General features: G+C 44.2%; 1 protein-coding gene across 6 annotated transcripts in view; it reads left to right on the forward strand.

Annotated features, from left to right (window-relative positions):
* The first annotated feature begins 3,964 nt into the window (after nt 1–3,964).
* ATP11B (ATPase phospholipid transporting 11B (putative)) overlaps nt 3,965–19,364 on the forward strand; it is a 109,960-nt gene continuing 94,560 nt past the window's right edge. For all 6 annotated transcript variants that reach the window (XR_012906317.1, XM_075938049.1, XM_075938047.1 and 3 more), the window contains exon 1: nt 3,965–4,203. Coding sequence is in view for 5 of the 6 variants with exons in the window: in XM_075938049.1 (XP_075794164.1) it covers nt 4,177–4,203 (27 nt within the window). In the remaining variant the exon portion in view is untranslated. The remainder of the gene's footprint in view (nt 4,204–19,364) is intronic.

A 19,364-nucleotide genomic window follows, 5' to 3' on the forward strand; every position in this document is an offset into this window, starting at 1 on the left:
TCATTGCTAGGTTTTCAAGCCGTCTCACATAACACTGACAAACAAGGTCATCACACTCAAATTCACTATCTCTAGCAATTTTCTGCAAATTTGTAAAGTAGGTGAATACTCCTGCCTTCATTTGAATGATGAATAGCTATAGCTTAGAAGTGAACTCCTAAATATGCTGGGCCATATCACATCAGCTTCCCTTTTGCCTGAGTTCATTCAAATGACGGGTGATATCAGTCAGGAATCGCAAATCAAATAGCCACTGCTTATCTTCAATAGCAGAAAAACTGTCCAGCTTTCCTTTCTCTACAATAAAGTCTCTGATTGGAGTAAACAGTGCAAGGAACCGCTCAAGCACCTTTCCACGACTCAGCCATTGCGCATTGGCAAAACAGATGATTTCACAATGCTCAGATTCAATTTCTTTCAAAATTCCATAAACTGGCAATGGCTCAGAGCACTACTGCAAATGAAATTCACAATTTTGATCATAGTATTCATCAAGTCTCTCAGAGTGTCTGTTGTGGATATCTGAGCACACAGATTTTCTTGATGCAAAATATAGTGGCAGGAAAGCAATTTCTAGTACCCAGAAATATCAGCCACAGCTTTCAATGATGAATTCTGGCCTAAGCTGCATATTTAAGCTATTCTGTGACCTGATGGAAGTCTCCATGCAGCAGATGGGTCAAATTAATGGAAAGTTGCTTTAAGACTCAGATCTTCTGAACTTTTTTAAGTCTCTGAAAATCTTTGTTTTTTTATTTTAAATTTGTTTTGAATGCCACAATTTTTGACTTTTTAATGTTCAAACCAACTATCCACACTCAACCGGCCAAACAGTAACATGTGGCTAATGACTAGCGTAATTGAACCTGCCCCACTGGCAGCTGGAAAAAAAAAAGCCAAGCTGGGACCCAAAATGCAGTCATGACCCCTTTGAGATCCAAAATGCCTCACTGGCAGCTAAAAAAAAAAAAAAAGGCACGTGTCCTGAGCAGGCTTCCATCAGGAGCCGAGCAACCCCAGGAAAAAAGGTGCTGGTACTCACGGGGAAAATGCCATTCCTTTTGTGTGTGCTGGGAAAATAGGTGATGGTACACCATTCTGGGTGGTATTGTCATTAAAAAAGCACTGTATCTATCTATCTATATATGTCTATCTGTCTGCAAGTCCATTTGTTCAAGAACTCCTCCTAAATTGTAAGAGCTAGGACCACCAAATTTTATATGCAGCTTCTCCTCCTAATTCGGGTGGGCAAGAGATGGCTAGCAATCTGGATCCAGCTCTCCAAACCACCACATCCAGCCCGCTGCTGCCTTGCCACCACCCTTACTACAAAGCAGCTGCAGCAGCTTTAAATATGGAGGAGAAAGTTTTGCATGCTATCTCCACAGCTAACAAGCTCCCTAAGCACCCATTGACCAGTTTTTGGCCAATAGGAGCTGAGAAATTTTTCTGACTGCAGGGGCAGCAAATGAAGCAGCCTCACTCCCTCTCTCTCTCTCTCTATGCTGGATCAGAACGCTTCCCCCCCTCCCGCCCCCCTCCAGGAAGGGAGCCTGTCTCAGGTTTGTGCAAAGCTGCTGGCAGGGAGCAGCCACATAAGTGCCTCCCAGCCAGAGCCTGCCTCTGGCACTCCATCTTTTCTCTCTCCCCAGCTACCTGCCCCAAGCCACCACCCAAACCCTCTGTATCCCCTCTTCCCACCTGCTCCTGGTCACAACTCTCTCCCAGACACTGCATCCCCTCCTACACCCTTTCCGCAGGCCAGAATCCTTTTCTGCACCCATAACCCCTTGCGGACCCTGTCCCAGATCATAATTCCTCCTTCACTACAAGGAAGCTTCTACACCCCACCCACTGTCCCAGACCCCACATCCCCTCCAAAGTGTGGACCTTGACTACTTACCAAAATCTTGGCGTAGCCCCCTATTAAAAATTATTGCCTACCACTGTCCTAACTAAAATAAGATAAGGGTTTGGTTGTGGCAGGACAATTGGAAGCACTGGTAATAGGGCTGTTTTCCATAAGATGGAAAGGGAGGGGCTGTTCAGAAGGATGTGATACTGAGAGTGGCCACTGGGGGCAGTGAGCCTAGAGGGGAGAGCTATCCTGCAGAGGGTCCAGTGAAGGCAGCCATGCTACCAAGGGAGCAGTCAGCAGTGTTGGGACTCTACCATCTTGCCTTCCAGCACACCAGATAAGTAGTCCCCTTTCCCCAAACCTGTTCCCCCTTCCCAGCCCTTGGCTGCAGCACTGGAGGGGGAGGAGAGAAAAGGCCCTTGGTGGCTGGGGGAGAGAAAAGGCTATTATGCCTGGGGGAGGAAGGCAGGGAGAGAAGGCCCCTGCTAGCAGCCTGGGAGACTGGAGGGAGAAAAAAGGTGGCTGGGGGACAGTGGCAGCTGGAGTGGAGGCTATGGGGCAGAGAAAAGGATCCTGGAAGCTGGAGTAGTCTGAAGGAAGAGAGATCGGGGCCAGATTCCCCCACCCTGAGTCACTCCCCAAAACACAGTCCCACACGCATATACACACATCTTCAAGGCCTAGCCCTCACTCCTGCATCCCTCACACTGTCAGCTCCCTGTCCTGAAGGACCCAGGCAATGCTGGATAAGTCTTCTAGTTTTTAATAAAGCAAAATACAGATTTAATGGAGAAAATTACATTTTATGAAAATGCTTTAATATCCACTTCTAATCAAATAGCAATCTATTAAAAACAAGGTTCTAAAAATGTTTCTGTACAGATTAAGGAAACAATCAAACTCTCTACTTCATTACATTCGTTTATACTATGCAGTATAACGAGATGGAGATGCAGGCTTAAAACTTTCAATTTTCTTTTAACATTTCAGTTTTAGTTTGAATAATTTCCAGGACTGTCCAAAACACACAATTTAATAAAATGAAATTTCTACTCCAGCAAAATTTTTCCAGTATCTTTATTTTGCAGCAGCACATCGTACAGACATGACTTCATCTTCTTTTATCTCCGAGTCCTCTTCTTCTTTCTCTCTTCTGTATCCTTTACTCTCTGGAAATTGCTAAACTTTGCCTAACACTTTCTCTGCTTTCCTACAGCTTCTTCCCAGCTTCATTATTTATGTTACTGTCTGTACTGTTAAAGAGCTCTAATAATGGATATGGACCCTGCTGTTTAGCCTAGCGATAGGCAACCTAGGATAGTTAGTGGGCCTCCTTCATGAGTGGCCCTCCTTCATCTCAGAGGGCCACAAGACTTTCATAACCAAGAAGGCCTCCTGGAATAGGGTAGATTTGCTAACCCTGCTTGCGTACTTAGAATTTGCAGGGGATGGCCATTAAACCATATCAGCGCTTTGATGGGATGCCGAGGGAGCCCATATCTTTTGCGGCCAAAGTTGTGTGCAATCAACATGCACCTCGGTGTGTGTCATCGCAGAGAAATACTGGTACCAAAAAAAAAACCGGACACCGATGGAAACCAGTGGAATCTGGCAACCCTGTGCACAAGCTACGGTTAAGAAAATGTTTACGAGCCGCCGCTAGAACCCCGATGGGCTGCATGTGGCCCTCGGGGTGCACCTTGCCCACCAGGGGTCTTGCTCCTGTAACAACAGGGCCCCTGCCCCCAGCTTATACCATTATGTGTGAGGGAGCAGACACCAGCTGGCTACTTGCAGATGGGAGGGGGGGGGACAGTTTTAGTCAGCCCCATAGGCAGCAGCCTCTGCCCAGCGAGGTGCACTGAGGGCTTCCCAGCTGGGGGGGGGGGTGAAGGGAGAGGAGGGGATTTTCCAAGCTGTTTAAAACGGGAGCTCCTCCAAAGCCTGGGGGGCAGCACAGGGGGGCTGGTTTGGATTTCTCCCTCAGCTTCACTGCCCCCCCCCCCATCTGTTCCCTCGCCTGCCCATCCCCCCGCGATCAACTTTCCCTCCTCCCCTTTTCTTCAGGCCCCGCCCCGGGTTCCTTCTCTCGCGTCATTTCCGGCGAGGGGGGGCGGGGCTGCCTGGGTGACAACGGCGGCTGCAGGATGGCGGTTGCGGGGCGGCCGCGGCGGCTCGGGGCGCTGGGCGGGCTGCGCCGCACCTAAGCAGGCGCCGCGTCTCTGCGCCATGGGGAGGCGGAGCAGCGACTGGCGGCTACACTGAGGCGGCGGCGGGCTCGAGCGGCGCTCCCGAGGGGAAAGCGAACGGCCGGGGGGATGTTACGGTGGATCCGCCAGCAGCTGGTAGGTTCCCCGAGCCGGAGCGGGGGGGGAGCGCTAGGCCTCGTCCGGGGACCGGCCTGAGGGGAAGGAGCGCCCCTCCCCCCGGCGGGCTGCGGGGCCCGGCCCCTTCTCGCGGCAGCCCCCCCGCGCGCCCGCACCTTGGCCAGGCCTCCCGGGCAGCTGCCAACCTCCTGTCCCGGAATCCCGAGTGTCGTCTGAAACACGCCCCGGCCAAGCCCTTCTGTCCCGGGCGGGAGCGCTCTGCCCCCCCGGAGTGCGGGAGCCGGGCTGGAAGCGAGTATGAAGTAGCTGGGACTCGCTCTTCTACCTGTCACGCCGCGGGAAGTGAGAGGCGTGTGTCCCCCCCCCCCCCCCCGGGAAGTGCGTGGGGCAATTCGCCCGGGGTTGAGCACCGGGCGAGTCTTTCCTCCTGAATGCGGAATCGGTGTAAAATAGAGCTCAGGGGAGCGAATTGTGGCAGGGCAGCTGCAGTCTGGGAGGGTTTTTGTTTTGTCTGTCCCTGAAGCTGTTCTCTCTTTTGGGGGGAGGTGGGTCCTCCTCTTTTAGAGAATAATGGCAGCGTCTCTTTCATTGGGTGCACAAATTCTGGGATTTTTCTTTCCAGCCTTCTGTTTCTAATCCTTGTCTGTCCCATTTCTCAGTCCATGGGTTCTTAGAAGCGGAGATAACTAAATGGATAAGATTTTCAAGCTATTTGGTAACATAACACAGACTCTTCCATCATAAGTCAGACAGTCTTGATTAAAAATCACAGACTTCTGTTGAAGGGGAGACTCCTTCCAATGATCAAGAGTTGGCATGCCTGTTCAACAGAATAAAATGGCACATACTGTACAGTCGCATTAACACATACGTTATCCCTGCCACTGCACATATAAACACACATTGCTGTTTTGCTGTTCCCCTTTAAAACATTTGGCATTAGCACTTGAATGCCTTCCAATTCATAAAATAAAGTGAAATACAGACTCTCAATTAAATGCTTTCCAAGTGTCCCATAAATGGATGCTTCCATTATTTTTAAACTTTAATTTATTCAGTTCATTGCAGTTATCTTATGACTGATATATTCTGGTTTATACAATATGTTCTTATGGCTAGAGCATCTCCCATTTATTCTAGTTTAATTGCATATTGTCATTTTTTGGTAAAGAAAAACGTAGCCAAGACTGTCTCTTTTTTTTTGGACTGGTTTATAGTTATGAAGAAACCTGTGATTTAGATTATTTCTGATGTAATTATTTGAGGCATAGAGCTGCGAGTGACAATATGACATCCAGTTTTGACTGTTTTTTATAGCTAGAGCTTTGCCAATCCACAGATATCCGCAGGTATCCACATCTGCAGATATGGATGCAGACCTCTGTAGTTCATTTTTGCAGATATGGATGCGAATACAAATTTGGCATCTAGAACCCCACAAATTTGATGTCAATGCGGACATCCATAACTCATTTTTGCACATGCAGATACAATTTTATATCTACATGGGGCTCTATTTATAGATTTGTTTTATGTCCCTGGAAACTTATCTCAGATCTTACAGTATAATAGGAATGTTAAGAAATGAGAAATTAGCTTATCGTGTAGTCAGTAGAATTTCTATGAACTACACAATTAGTTGATAGGGTTGGAAGCCTCCGGAAGCTACTCCCCACCCTCCATCTCTTCTCCCTCCCCGCCCCCCCGTGACTCTGCAGTTGAAAAGTAGTAAGAGCTGAGCACACAATCAGCTCTTACTACATTTAAACTGCAGAGCAACAGCGGGGGTAGTGCGAGCCAGCAGCCCCTGTCTGCAGCCAGCCCCGAGAACAGCATAACACGCTGGGCCAGTCCAGCAAGGGGCAGCCTGCGGGTGAATTTTGTTTGGGTCGTGACTTCTCAGCACCTCTCATTTAACCACCCTCCTCTCGTCTTCCTGTCTGCTCTCTGGAGGCTTGGGAGAACCTCTGCAAGTACTTGGCTGGGCTCCAGGAAGGGAGCACTGGGTCATCAGTGAGGTGCTTTATCTGCCTATTCATGCCTCCAGCCCCGCGAGCAGAGCCATTTCGGGGCAAGAGCTCCACCCCGAGGGAGGGGAAGGGACTGTGCACTGGATGATTGACGTGCAAGGTAGCGGCGTCCAGGCATCATTCGAAATGGGTAGAGCCCGGTCAGGAATTGCAGGGCCATGGCGGGTGGACAGTGAAAGCAGGGCCGCATGAGCCCTACTCAGTCCTTGGCCACTCGCCCTGCTTTGCACTTTTGGGTTGCAGCATGCCTGGGCTAAGCCAAACAGCACCCATCCAGGACAAAGCCCCAACAACTGTCGAGCTCCATTCCATTCCTGCGAGCCCAGTGGGCTGCTGCCACCAGCACTCAGCGCCCGGCCTGGGCCTGTTCCAGCCAGGGAGCGAGCCCTGCCACACTGGAGTCTCCTCCCAGGGTGTCTGCAGGGCATGGCCGGACTCCCCAAACACATAGCCCAGCCACAGGTGCTGCCCCCACCTACCCATCCCACATGGAGCACCACCAGTCCAGGGCTCCGCACAGTGCTGCCAGTGATGTTGGCCTGGCTCACCACTGGAGACCCACCCACGTAGCGCCACCAGCCCAGCCAATGTGACTGGCCTGCATTTCCCTGAGCCCAGCCTGGGAGCACCTAGCTACTGCACTCCGCCCGCCCAGGCTTTGGTCCTGGGCTCCTGGCCCAGCGCTGGGCAGCCCTGGCCACTTCCTTACCTGCCGTGCGAGAGTGGGGCTCCCAGGAGAAGGAATGGGCAGAGAGCGGAGCTGTGGCTGAGCTGCCCCAAAAGTAGCTTGCTCGTTCTGGGTCCTTCGGTGGGGAGGAGGAAATGCAAGTAGAGTAGTTGAGTAGCCTAGGCTTATTGGATAGTCGAGTACTCAACTACTTTCTTACATCCGTACTGTATACTTCTGTTTTACTGCATCCATAGGCAAAAGGTTTGCTAATCCGATTATGACATCAAGAATCGGGGCTTTGATATAGTGCACTTTTTTCGTGTTTAACGTGAAGATCGGGTCGCTGTAGAACCTAATGTCTAGTATCTTTCTCACAAATTGTATGTTGGAAGAGTATAATCAGTTCTAGGAATTAATATATCAGGAATGGTTTTAATTGTTCTTAGGTTGCACTGTAATACTGGACAGCTCTTCAGAGATCTATTTAGTCGTGGACTAGAAAGGTAATTTGTGTGTCATATTTAAGGTCTACAGATTCATGGCTCTTTGGTCAATTTGCAGTTATAGGATTTTTAAAGCAATACATGTCATGCTTTCAGCTATTTAAATCTTAAGTTTCTCAGTGTTGTAGTTGTAGGGGTCCTGATCTAAAAAAGGAGTTGTGGGGGATTTGCAAGGTTATTGTGTGTGAGTTGTGATACTTCTGCTTTTTCTCTTGTGCTGCTGGCAGTGGTGCTTTCCTTCAGAGTTGATCAGTTAGAAAGTGGTGGCTTTTGGTCAGCAACCTGGCTCTGCAGAGCTATCAGCAGCAGCAGTGGAGAAGAAATGATGGCATGGTATGGTATTGCCACCCTTACTTCTGAGGTGCTGCTTGTGGGTTGTCACCTTCAGAACTGGATGCTCAGCCATACAGTTCTGAAAGCAGCACAGAAGTAAGGGAGGCAATACCGTGAGTCCCCTAAAATAATCTTGTGATCACTCTACAACTCCCTTTTGAGTTGGGACCCCCAATCTGAGAAACACTGATTTCTTCTGTGAAATCTGTATACTATATGGTGAAAGTGTACAAAATACCAGACTTCTTGGGGGCAGAAGAAGGAACCAGTTTTCACCGTCCATGATATATTTTTTTCATGGCTATGAGTTTGAGGGTCCTACTCATACTCTGCATGATCAAGGTAAGCGTGACTAAAAAGTAACTATATGTAAAATTTGCATCCTAGATCTTGAATTACTTAACCTGCTGTTTATTTTTGAAGTTAAATATGGGGTTGTCTGAGTCCACAGCTTAGCCACTGCCGATATTGAACGTCACATTACAACCTGACAATGACAAGTGTCTTAAGAAGGACCTTAATGTAATATTTAAAATATAACTAAAAAAAATTCAGGTGAATAAAAGGAATTTTTTCAGATAATCTGAAGATGTAGCTGTGGTCTCTCATTGTATAAGAACAACAATTTGCACATAGGATTAATTTTATTTGTAGTTTTTGTCACGTTACTGTGTCAGTGTAAAACTATTCTAAGAAGTACAGACGTCTATACCACAAAATTCAGTGTAACAGGTACATTTAAAAAATCTTCTGAAGGAGAAGGGGTGGCTAGTGAAAATTGCTTTGGGAAAAGTATATGGGCAGCGTGAAAATGATATAGTTAGGATATGGGAAAATAAAAGCAGTTGAAAAAGATTTTGCATAAGGTAGGGATTGCAGTAGTTTGTATAAGAAGATGGAGAAAAGCAAGTACAAATTGATAGAATTTCACAGGTGTGGAAAGGACACTTACTCTGAATTTGAAAGAAGGCAGTAAATTAAGGAAACAGTAGTTTAGAGCAAAAGAAGAGGAATATAAACATAGTAGCAATGTTTTTTGGAAGAAAGGTAACAGAGGAGTTGGTTATGTTCTTGAAGGTGAAATGATTGAAGCATGGAGAGGTTTAAACAGTGGAGGAAATCAGGATGCAAGAAGGAAAGGATGGGGTTAAAAGAGGATGTGAAAAAAACAAATCTGAATAATGGGAAAGATGAGTTGTGTGCTTCTTTTGTTTTTAACCAAACCAACATATAGACCTTTTATATAAGGTTTAATCGTTCTGCTGTTTCACAACTCCTAACATTGAAATTTGGTAAATGCAAGGTGCAAGTCTGCATTTCTTCTCTTCTAAATGCTCCCTTTCCCACTGCTGCCCCATACTTTCATACATACATATTGATTTTACTTTTTTATGTTAATAAAGGTTCAGCAAACAGTTTTATTAGAAGAGAACATAATAGTGTTAAGTAACTTGGGTGGAATAAGGAGGAGGTACTAGGAAAACAGTTGAGATGTAAGAGATAAAATTTAGGTACCAGAAATAGGGTTGATGGCACAGACGTTCAAGGAGAACTGGGACTGTTGTGGGAAGGTAGGAGGCAGAATTCAGATTTGATGTAGGTAGGTGGAAAAATGCTTTGTTTTGGAAATCTTTGGATGTGTGTAATGGGTCTTGAAACAAAGTACTTGTAGATGAGAAGTTTGGAATTTTGAGTATATGGGTGAGTGGAAATAGAGAAACAAATATTCAAGTGTGGAGTGTGGAAAATGGCAGGGAAGCAGTAAGGGAATGGATGAAATAAAGCAGATGTTAGTAGGCTACAATGGGAAGGGCAGATATCCTGGGGTATGTCTACACTGCCACCCTAGTTCGAACTAGGGTGGCTAATGTAGGCATTGGAAGTTGCAAATGAAGCCCGGGATTTAAATGTCCCGGGCTTCATTTGCATCTTGCCGGGCGCCGCCATTTTTAAATCCCCCTTAGTGCGGACTCCGTGCCCGCGGCTACATGCGGCACAGAGTAGGTAGTTCGAATTAGGCTCTCTAATTCGAACTACCGGCACACCTCATTCCACGAGGAGTAATGGTAGTTCGAATTAGAGAGCCTAATTCGAACTACCTACTCTGTGCCGCGTGTAGCCGCGGGCACGGAGTCCACACTAAGGGGGATTTAAAAATGGCGGCGCCCGGCAAGATGCAAATGAAGCCCGGGATATTTAAATCCCGGGCTTCATTTGCAACTTCGAATGCCTACATTAGCCACCCTAGTTCGAACTAGGGTGGCAGTGTAGACATACCCCTGCTGAGGCTGCATCTATCTAAGTTTAATGTGAATATAAAATTAATAATGTCATGTATATATCTTTTTGAAAAGTAGTTTTCCTGAGAAGTCCATTACTGCATATTGTTACTGGTGATATAGGCACAAATGGGATCATGCTAGTACCTGAACATCTGTGTACACAAGGAAAACAGCAGGAAGATTGCCATGCTCTGAGATGTAGGAGAAATGATAGGGGAAATGGGTTACTGATAGAACCTGATTTTCAGTTGAAAAATTAGATAGTAAATTCCTCAGAGTAGTGACTTTGCCTTGTTTTTGTCTGTCTATGTGCACATCTAGTTTAGCACCAATAAGTGATTGGCCTAGATATCTTCTGTGTTGGGAGATCTCTGGAGCCCTTGTGACTGGAAAGGCCATAAATAGAAACTAATAGTAGCTTCTCAGGAGAACTGACTGAAAATGTAATATATATGTGTGGTGTTTTTAAGTATAAAATGAAGCATATAAAAAGTAGAAGTCATTTTAAAGTGATGACTTTAAAAAATGGACACTGGGCAGTGTATAACAAACTTACTAGCTTTCACCACCATGCAGAGAGTAACTGTTCTATTGTGTCTTTTTTTTTTAAAGGAACATATATTTCTTTCATTATGGTGTATGAACATGTCTGTTACTATTCTAGTGCACATGAGCAACAGGCACCCAAGGGTATAAACAGATTTATTTGCAGAAAAGGAGAAAACAGCCCAAGTTGAAAACAGATTTTTGTTATTTAGGTGTGATCTAAAACTATGTTTTAAAATATAGTTTCCCTTCAAGCTAATGTTAGTACAGTAAACTTCCGATAATCCAGCACCTTTAGGACCCAGGGGGTGCCAGATTATCAGATTTGCCGGACTATCGGAAGGGGGGGCTATGAGGCATCTTGGGTGGGGGGAATGCCACCCCAGACCCTTCATAGCCCCCCCCTTCCGATAGTCTGGCTCTGCCCCAGGCATCCCTGATTCAGCCGCTGCTGGCCCAGCTGCTCTGTCCCAGGTGTCCCCAAGTCAGCCGCTGCTGAAACTGATCAGGGGCTGATTCCAGGAAGCCCGGGTCAGACCAACTCAGCAGCGCCCCAGCTGCTCTGCCCTAGGCGTCCCCAATTCAGCCGCAGGTCAGTTTTAGCAGCGGCTGAATCGGGGAATCTGGGGGCAGAGCAGCTCCAATGGTTCGGCTGCCCGGAGCACTTCTGGGTTCCTGATGGTGCCGGATCATCAGGAGTACCGGACCATCAGATGCCGGACCATCGGAGTTTTACTGTATAATGGCAGGGTTGGACAATAATTTTTGGTTGAGGGGGGCACTCCAATATTGGTTAAAGGGGGCGTGAGTGGTCTGGAGTGGCCCCCCTGTTGTATTCAGGGGCTGTTCCAGATAGGGTGGATCAGCCCCTATCTGCAGTATGCCCCTCATGGGGCTAAAGCAGCCCTCTGCCCAGAGCAGGCAGGGAACTGCTCCAGCATCCAACGGTTAAACTTTCAGATCCCTAGCCCTCATCATATTTAATCCTTAGATTTCACAAAGAGAGAAGAGTAGATAAGTGCAGTTGTTGAGAATTGGATAATTTTGTAAGTACAAACAGATGCTTAAAAATGCAGCCAAGTTGGTAAAGAGCGGCTACTAAAGCTAATGTAAAAAACTGCATAATGTATAGGGAAGGAGTGTCTCTGTCTGGGTGAGGTGCTTAGATTATCCATAAGAACATAATCTACTTGAAAAGTCATAAGACACATATTACATAACCCACATTTAGGTGAATCATAGAATAGTAGAACTGGATGATCTCTTGAGGTTCTTTCAAGTCCAGTACCCTGTCCTCACAGCAGGACCAAGAACCATCTAGATAATCTCTGATAGATGTTTATCCAAACCTCTCTTAAAGATCTCCAGTGATGGAAAGTCCACAATCTCCCTAGGCAATTTGTCAGTGTTTAACCATCCTGACAGTTACGAAGTTTTTCCTAATGTCAAACCTAAATCTCTCTTGCTGCAGTTTAAGCCCCGTGCTTCTTGCCCTATCATCAGAGGCCAAGGAGAACAGTTTTTCTCCCTCCTCCTTGTAACACCCTTTTAGATACTTGAAATCTGCTATCATGTCCCCTCTCAGTCTTCTTTTTTCTAAACTAAACAAGGCCAATTATTTCAGTCTTCCCTCATAGCTCACGTTTTCTGGCCTTTAATTGTTTTTGTCGCTCCTCTCTGGACCTTCTCATTTTACCACATCCTTCTTAAAATGTGGTGCCTAGAACTGGACACAATACTCCAACTGAGGCCTATTCAGTGCAGAGTACAGCATGCCTTGCTCGCAACATGTTTGCTAATGCATCCTAGAATCATGTTTTCTTTTTTTGCACCAATGTCAGATTGTTGAATCCTATTTAGCTTGTGATCCACTATGACCCCTAAATCCCTTTCAGGAGTACTCCTTCCTGGACAATCAATTTCCATTCTATATGTGTGAAACTGATTGTTCCTTCCCAAGTGGAGTACTTTGAATTTGTCCTTATCAAACTTCATCCTGTTTACCTCTGACCGTTTCTCTAGTTTGTCCAGATCATTTTGAATTATTGCTCTATTCTCCAAAGCACTTGCAACCCCTCCCAGCTTGGTTTCATCTGCAAACTTAATAATCATACTTTCTGTGATCCTTTCTAAATTGTTAATGAAGATATTGAAAAATACCAGTCCCAAACAGATACCTGCGTAACCCTACTTGTTATGCCCTTCCAGCATGATTGTGAACCGTTAATAACTACTTTCTGAGAGTGGTTATCCAGCCAGTTTTGCACCCACTTGATAGTAGCCCCATCTAGATAGTTTTCTTTGATAGGATAGCAAGTCTTGCGGGTAAAGGAGAAGGGACGGATGTGCTATACCATGGTATATATAGACTTCAGTAAAGTATTTGATACAGTCTTGCATGACCTTACCATTAAACTCGGGAAAAACAATCAGATTGGTTTGACATGATTTGTTCTTTATAAATCCATGCAGGCTGTTACCTATCACCTTATTATCTTCCAGGTGTTTGCAGATGAATTCCTTAATTACTTGCTTCATTATCTTCCCTGGCACAGAAGTTAAACTGACTGGTGTGTAGTTTCCTGGGTGGTTGTTCTTTCCATTTTTATAGATGGGCACTATATTTGCCCTTTTCCAGTCTTCTGGAATCTCTCCCGACTTCAGTGACTTTTCAGAGATAATAACTAAAGGCTCAGATATCTCCTCTATCAGCTCCAGAATAATTTTAGTGACACAGTTTAGATATTAAGGATCTAAGTAATTGAATATTTCACTCATGAAAAGTTATAAAGAGGTTGGTTGTAGGAAGCAAATATAGGAATGAGTGTAGATTATCCCTCAGAATTGAGCATTTAGGATAGGTTATCCTGTAAGCCATCAGAGAAGAATGGCAGCTACTTTGTGATTTTGCTTCTCATCAGCACTCCAGCTTATTTCTCCTGATATAGTGATGTCTGGTGATATATTCTAGGTAGGTGTCCCTCGTAGAACACTTCATTAACACAGAACGAGAAGTGTCATTTTGCTTTTTAACAGTAATGACGACACTTTAAAACAATACATTTTTGAAGTTGTATGTGCTGCTTTTGAAATGCTAGTGTTCTGGAGTGAAATGTGTCAAATTTGAAAGAGCAGTTAGTGATAATTTGCAGTATATCAGATAAAGCATTGTTGTTCCATTCTTGAGTATCTTTGAGTATTTAGATATGGGAAATCAGACAAGTAACCTGTCTGAAAATCTAATTTTGGTGTAACTGGCTAAAAGATTTTCTTTAAGAATAAGTGAATAACTTGCATATTTCCCATCTATGATCCCCCTCTGGCAGGCCTAGAGTTGCCTATTCTCTGATCCAGATGTGGTTAAGCAATATAATTCATCTAATGGATCTAAAATATTCATTAATCATCTAGGATACTTGTTTCTCTTTTATCCAAGAGTGAATCTATCCAAGCATATAGGTGCAGTATGCAGAGTCAGATTCCTAATAAATGTATATTAATGGAAGCTGCAAATGGTCTACCTGCGAACACTTGAATTAAAAAAGCATCTAGCAGCCTGTCAGGGGCTAACTGAGGCAAACTATGGCCAATCCATGGGCTGCTTATTGCCCATCCAAGATGCTTTTATTTGTACTATTGTATCTGGACTGTTACCTTAGTTCTTAGAATAGAAGGTGTGATGTATGATGACAAACTCCATGTATTTAGCTAGGTGAGTGTATGGTAACAAACTAGGACACTATGGAGTTCACTGTTTATAAAATACTGGAAGATGAAAGAACTACACAAGGACAAAATATCTTTCAAAAATGTGAAAATATTACCCAAATAATGCAGAACAATGTGTTTGTTTAATAATTTAATGTTACTGCAGTCTGGATTACAATTTAATTTTTTTCTATGAAATTACAGGTAATGTTCTATGTATTATTATTTTTCCCTATCGTTAGATGAGTTGATTGACTTCAGTGTAATTTGCTTACAACTTAAATTCTGATTATTTTGTTTTATAATGGAAATGAAAGGAAAATGCAGAATGTGAAATAATTCCTTCTTTATTTAATTAAAATTGAAAGAATCCTGACTCAGAGCAGTCAATAGTAGATTACATTTGTCTGGGGTCTCTTACTTCTACTGTTGGCCTGGATAGTCTTGACCTCACATAACTAATGTGGAACCTGGCTTTGATATCCATGCTTTAAAAAGGTGCAAAAATCCTTTGGTTACATGAAGAGCCACCTGGCAAGAGCAGTAATAGAATTCATTTGACAAAGTGGTTCTAGAAACAAAAGGTCATTTCTGCTAGCAAAGCACGGGTGACATTTATGGATTAATCATGTAGTTGACTATGCATTGACATCCTTACTAGTCACTTGAAAATCTTAATCTTTATATTATCTTCCCTCCCAGAGGATTGTGATATTTGTAGATAGGGAAACTGAGGTTAAATTACTTACTTGAAGGCACAAAGACAACTGAAGATTAGTATTGGGATAAATAATGCCTAGTTCAAGACATCCTGAATCCAGTGCTTAAACCACTAGACCACAGTTGCCTATTGGAGTAAAACTGAATATTGCATTCTGGAACCTGTAAACAGTAAAGGTTTCACCCCATTATTAATTTGGGGACATCTCATTTGTAAGCCCTACTTGCGATTCTGCCATTTCTGATGATGATCAGTTTGTCCAGTATATCTGGGACTCTTGTTATAAGTCCTGTTGAAAGATAAGCTCCTTACTTAGCATTCCTCTTGGGTGTGCAATTGTGCAAAATAAGACAAAATCACATGCTGGACACTTAAGAAAATTAGAACAATGGTGATATCCATAAAAAAGATTTTTTTTAAAGTTGTTTAAATTTTTAATTTTAGAATTACTTTTGCATGAATAGTCATTGATTCACAATTTTTGTTTTGATTGGTTTGAAAATTCACAGAAACTTGTATGAAGATCCATTATTCCACATAAATGCCAAAATCCCTTCTCCAGAATACTGAAGAATGTAAGCAAATGTACTGCTTTGTGATAAGAGTTGAATAGATCTATTTACTGATAAAATGAATACATGTAAACTTTGTAAACATTGCCATTTAATTGTTTGTACTATCTTATTTGCTATAAATTCTCATTTGACTTTAATTTCTGTTTTGGCTAACAAAACATAGTTTAGAAGAATTTTTGAATCTATTTTAGCCATGCATCCTGAATTCAGCCATTCAGTGATAAAAGTAGTATGGTTAATTGGTTAATTAAAATCAGTGTGTGCGTGTGTATATACGGGCAGTCCCCGGGTTAAGTACAAGATAGGGACTGTAGGTTTGTTCTTAAGTTGAATTTGTACGTAAGTCGGAACTGGCGTCCAGATTCAGCCGTTGCTGAAACTGACCAGCGACTGACTACAGGAAGCCTGAGGCAGAGTTTCTCTGCCCCGGGCTTCCTGGAATCAGCCGCTGATCAGTTTCAACAGCAGCTGAATCTGGATGCCTGGGACAGAGCAGCTGGGGCGCTGCCGGGTAGGTCCCCGCAGCACCGCACGTCGGCGCTGCGGGGACCAACTCGGCAGCCCCCCAGCTGCTCTACCCCAGGTGTCACAAGTCAGCTGCTGCTGAAACTGATCAGCGGCTGATTCCAGGAAGCCCGGGACAGAGCAACTCTGCCTTGGGCTTCCTGTAGTCAGCCGCTGGTCAGTTTCAGCAACGGCTGACTTGGGGATGCCTGGGGCAGAGCAGCTGGGGTGCTGCTGGGTTGGTCCAGTAGCACCGCTCCTCTGCGCTACTGGACCAACCTAGCAGCACCCCAGCTGCTCTGCCCCAGACGTCCTGATTCAGCCGCTGCTGAAACTGACCAGCAGCAGCTGAATCAGGACGTCTGGAGCAGAGCAGCTGGGGTGCTGCCGGGTTGGGCCAGTAGCACCGAGGAGCGGTGCTGTGGGACCAACCGGCAGCGCCCCAGCTGCTCTGCCCCAGGCATCCGTGAGAAAAGCCTGGTCTGCTGGGGGGGCGCACTAGCTGCGCCCCCTCAGCAGACCAGGGAGACGCGGGCGGCGGGACCGAGACGTGCCGCGGTCCCGCCGCCCGCGTCCTCCGCGGCTTTGCTCCACGTCTCCCTGGTCTTCTGAGGGGTCCCCCCCCCCAGCAGACTTGGGAGACACGGAGCAGCTTTTCTCACCCCGGAGGACGCGGGCGGCGGAACTGCGGTGCGTCTGGGCGGTCCCACTGCCCGCGTCCTCCGGGGCAAGAAAAGCCCTGTTTGTAAGTACGGATCCGACATAAGTCAGATCCGCGTAACCCGGGGACTGCCTGTTTTGTGTTACACTTTACCTATTTAATGTTCTCCAGACTGAGAGAGCTTGAATTTTTGGATGGGAGGGGTACAGAAAGGTCTCAGATTTCTGTAAGAACAAATTTTGTATGAGAAAATAGTTAAATGTTATGTGCTGTATGTGTATGCTGCCATATTGATTATGGCAACTTTTTTTTTACTTCTGCTGCAGAGGCGTTTCAATGACTTAATGCTCTTAAGAGTTTTAGGAATTCAGTTTTGTTTTAAATTATGACTTTTTATACTTTCTTTACAATTAGACTTGGTTACCAAGAGGTCTGTGTAAACAGAACAGTCACCTTCTTGTTCATACTGCTTTTCATTTCTTTTTTTAGTGATGTCAGAAATCCATTGTTTGACATCACAATTGCTTCTGTGGACAAAACTACCACAGTAAAGTACAGCATCATTGAATGACCCTAAAGAAATAATGGTAGCTCTTTTAAAAAAAAAAAAAAATTATGGGGGTAATTTAGATAGGCAGTTAAGTTCTGTTTAAATTGGAATTCATTCAGAGCATTTTGATTTACAGCCTTACTCTTTTTTTAAAAATCCACAAAGCATCGTGATAAATAGCATTACAGTTTCCCAAACACCATGCTGAGTTTTTTTCTTTCAGAAGAGCACTACCTTACTGAATTTTCATCTCACTACTGGGAACACTTGTGTTCCCATCAAAATAAATATCTGATTTTGAAATACAATGTGAATTGGTTACAAAATGTGGTAAGCAGCAATGATAGAGATAAGGAGGAAGAGGAAATTGCAAAAATAGTATGTGATAGTTACTTTTTTTCTTTTTAACATTGCTGCAGTGCATCTTTTAGAACCGGAAGGAATGTGTAACAGTAGTCCTTTAAAAGAACAAATTTGCATGGAAACACATAAGCCTGAGGGTACCTGAGGTTCTTCACTCTTTTTTTTTTTTCTCTAGTTGAAGCTGTGCTTAAAATAGGTGCAAGAAAGGTTTTTCCCTCTTCTGTTGTAACCTTTGATATGAAAAATTGTTTGACTTAAGTACATCGATATGCCTAGAAGAATTAGTCGTCTATAAAAGTACACATTTGTACAGACTTCTGAGTATATATAGTGTATGTAAGCAGGTCTTTTTCTGCCATAGGAAAACTAGTCACTAAATAAAATAGTTTTCAGAAGATGGATTTTCTTATTAATTTTTTTATTTAACAAAATCTAAATAGGTTCAGCAATCTATCTAGCAGAACAGTGGGCTGTTTCCCAGAGGGTAAAAGTTCAGATTCCATACAGGCTGGGTCAGAGTCACTCCCCTCCCTAGGGAAGTGGCCTCCTATAAAGGTCTCAAGTTTACTCTCTTTGTTAATATATGGTGATGGTGCAGGGCTCTGAGTTCTCTTTGCTTGGTCAGTGTTGCTTTTGACTTTTCTGCATGTATTCTGAGTAAGGGAAATGTTTCCAAATATGGCTTTTTCGTCCTCTTCTATTCTCTCTCTCCCCCCCCCCCCCCCAATCTGCTGAAAAATCCACTTACACATGAGATTCTGAAATTGCATTCTTTCTTTTTCAAAGCAAATGATAATGTGTCTCATCTTTCTCTCCAGTTTGAATGATCAACAGAGGAATTACTGATAGAAGGTGGGAGATAATATGAAGTTCATAATATGTATACATCTTGTGATAGTAATGCAAATTGTATAGTTACTGTTCAACAGCAGATCTATAAATATTTCTTTGTGTTATAGTATAAAGCATGTGTTCCCAAGCTAGGGGGGCGGGGGGTGTGAGGTGACCCACCCCCCCCATTAATCCCTCCCTTCTCTTCCCCCGCCCCCCACCCGCCCAAGTTTTGCTGCTATTTTTGTTTTTTGGCCTGTTGCTTTTTTTCCTCAACAAGTATTGCTGCTATAAACTACATACCAGTTAGTTTAACTTCTGTGCCAGGGAAGATAATGGAGCAAGTAATTAAGGAAATCATCTGTAAACACTTGGAATGTGGCAGTGTGATAGGGAACAGCCAGCATGGATTTGTAAAGAACAAATCATTTCAAACCAATCTGATAGCTTTCTTTAATAGGATAACGAGTTTTGTGGATAAGGGAGAAGCGGTGGATGTGGTATATTGAGACTTTAGTAAGGCGTTTGATACGGTCTCGCATGATATTCTTATCAATAAACTAGGCAAATACAACTTAGATGGGGCTACTATAAGGTGGGTGCATAACTGGCTGGATAACCGTACTCAGAGAGTAGTTATTAATGGTTCACAATCCTGCTGGAAAGGCATAACAAGTGGGGTTCCGCAGAGGTCTGTTTTGGGACTGGCTGTGTTCAGTATCTTCATCAACGATTTAGATATTGGTATAGAAAGTACGCTTATTAAGTTTGCAGATGATACCAAGCTGGGAGGGGTTGCGACTAATCTGGAGGATAGGGTAATAATTCAAAATGACCTGGACAAATTGGAGAAATGGTCTGAGGTAAATAGGATGAAGTTTAATAAAGACAAATGCAAAGTG

Source organism: Pelodiscus sinensis, chromosome 10 (genome assembly GCF_049634645.1).
Source record: "Pelodiscus sinensis isolate JC-2024 chromosome 10, ASM4963464v1, whole genome shotgun sequence".
NCBI lineage: Eukaryota > Metazoa > Chordata > Testudines > Trionychidae > Pelodiscus > Pelodiscus sinensis.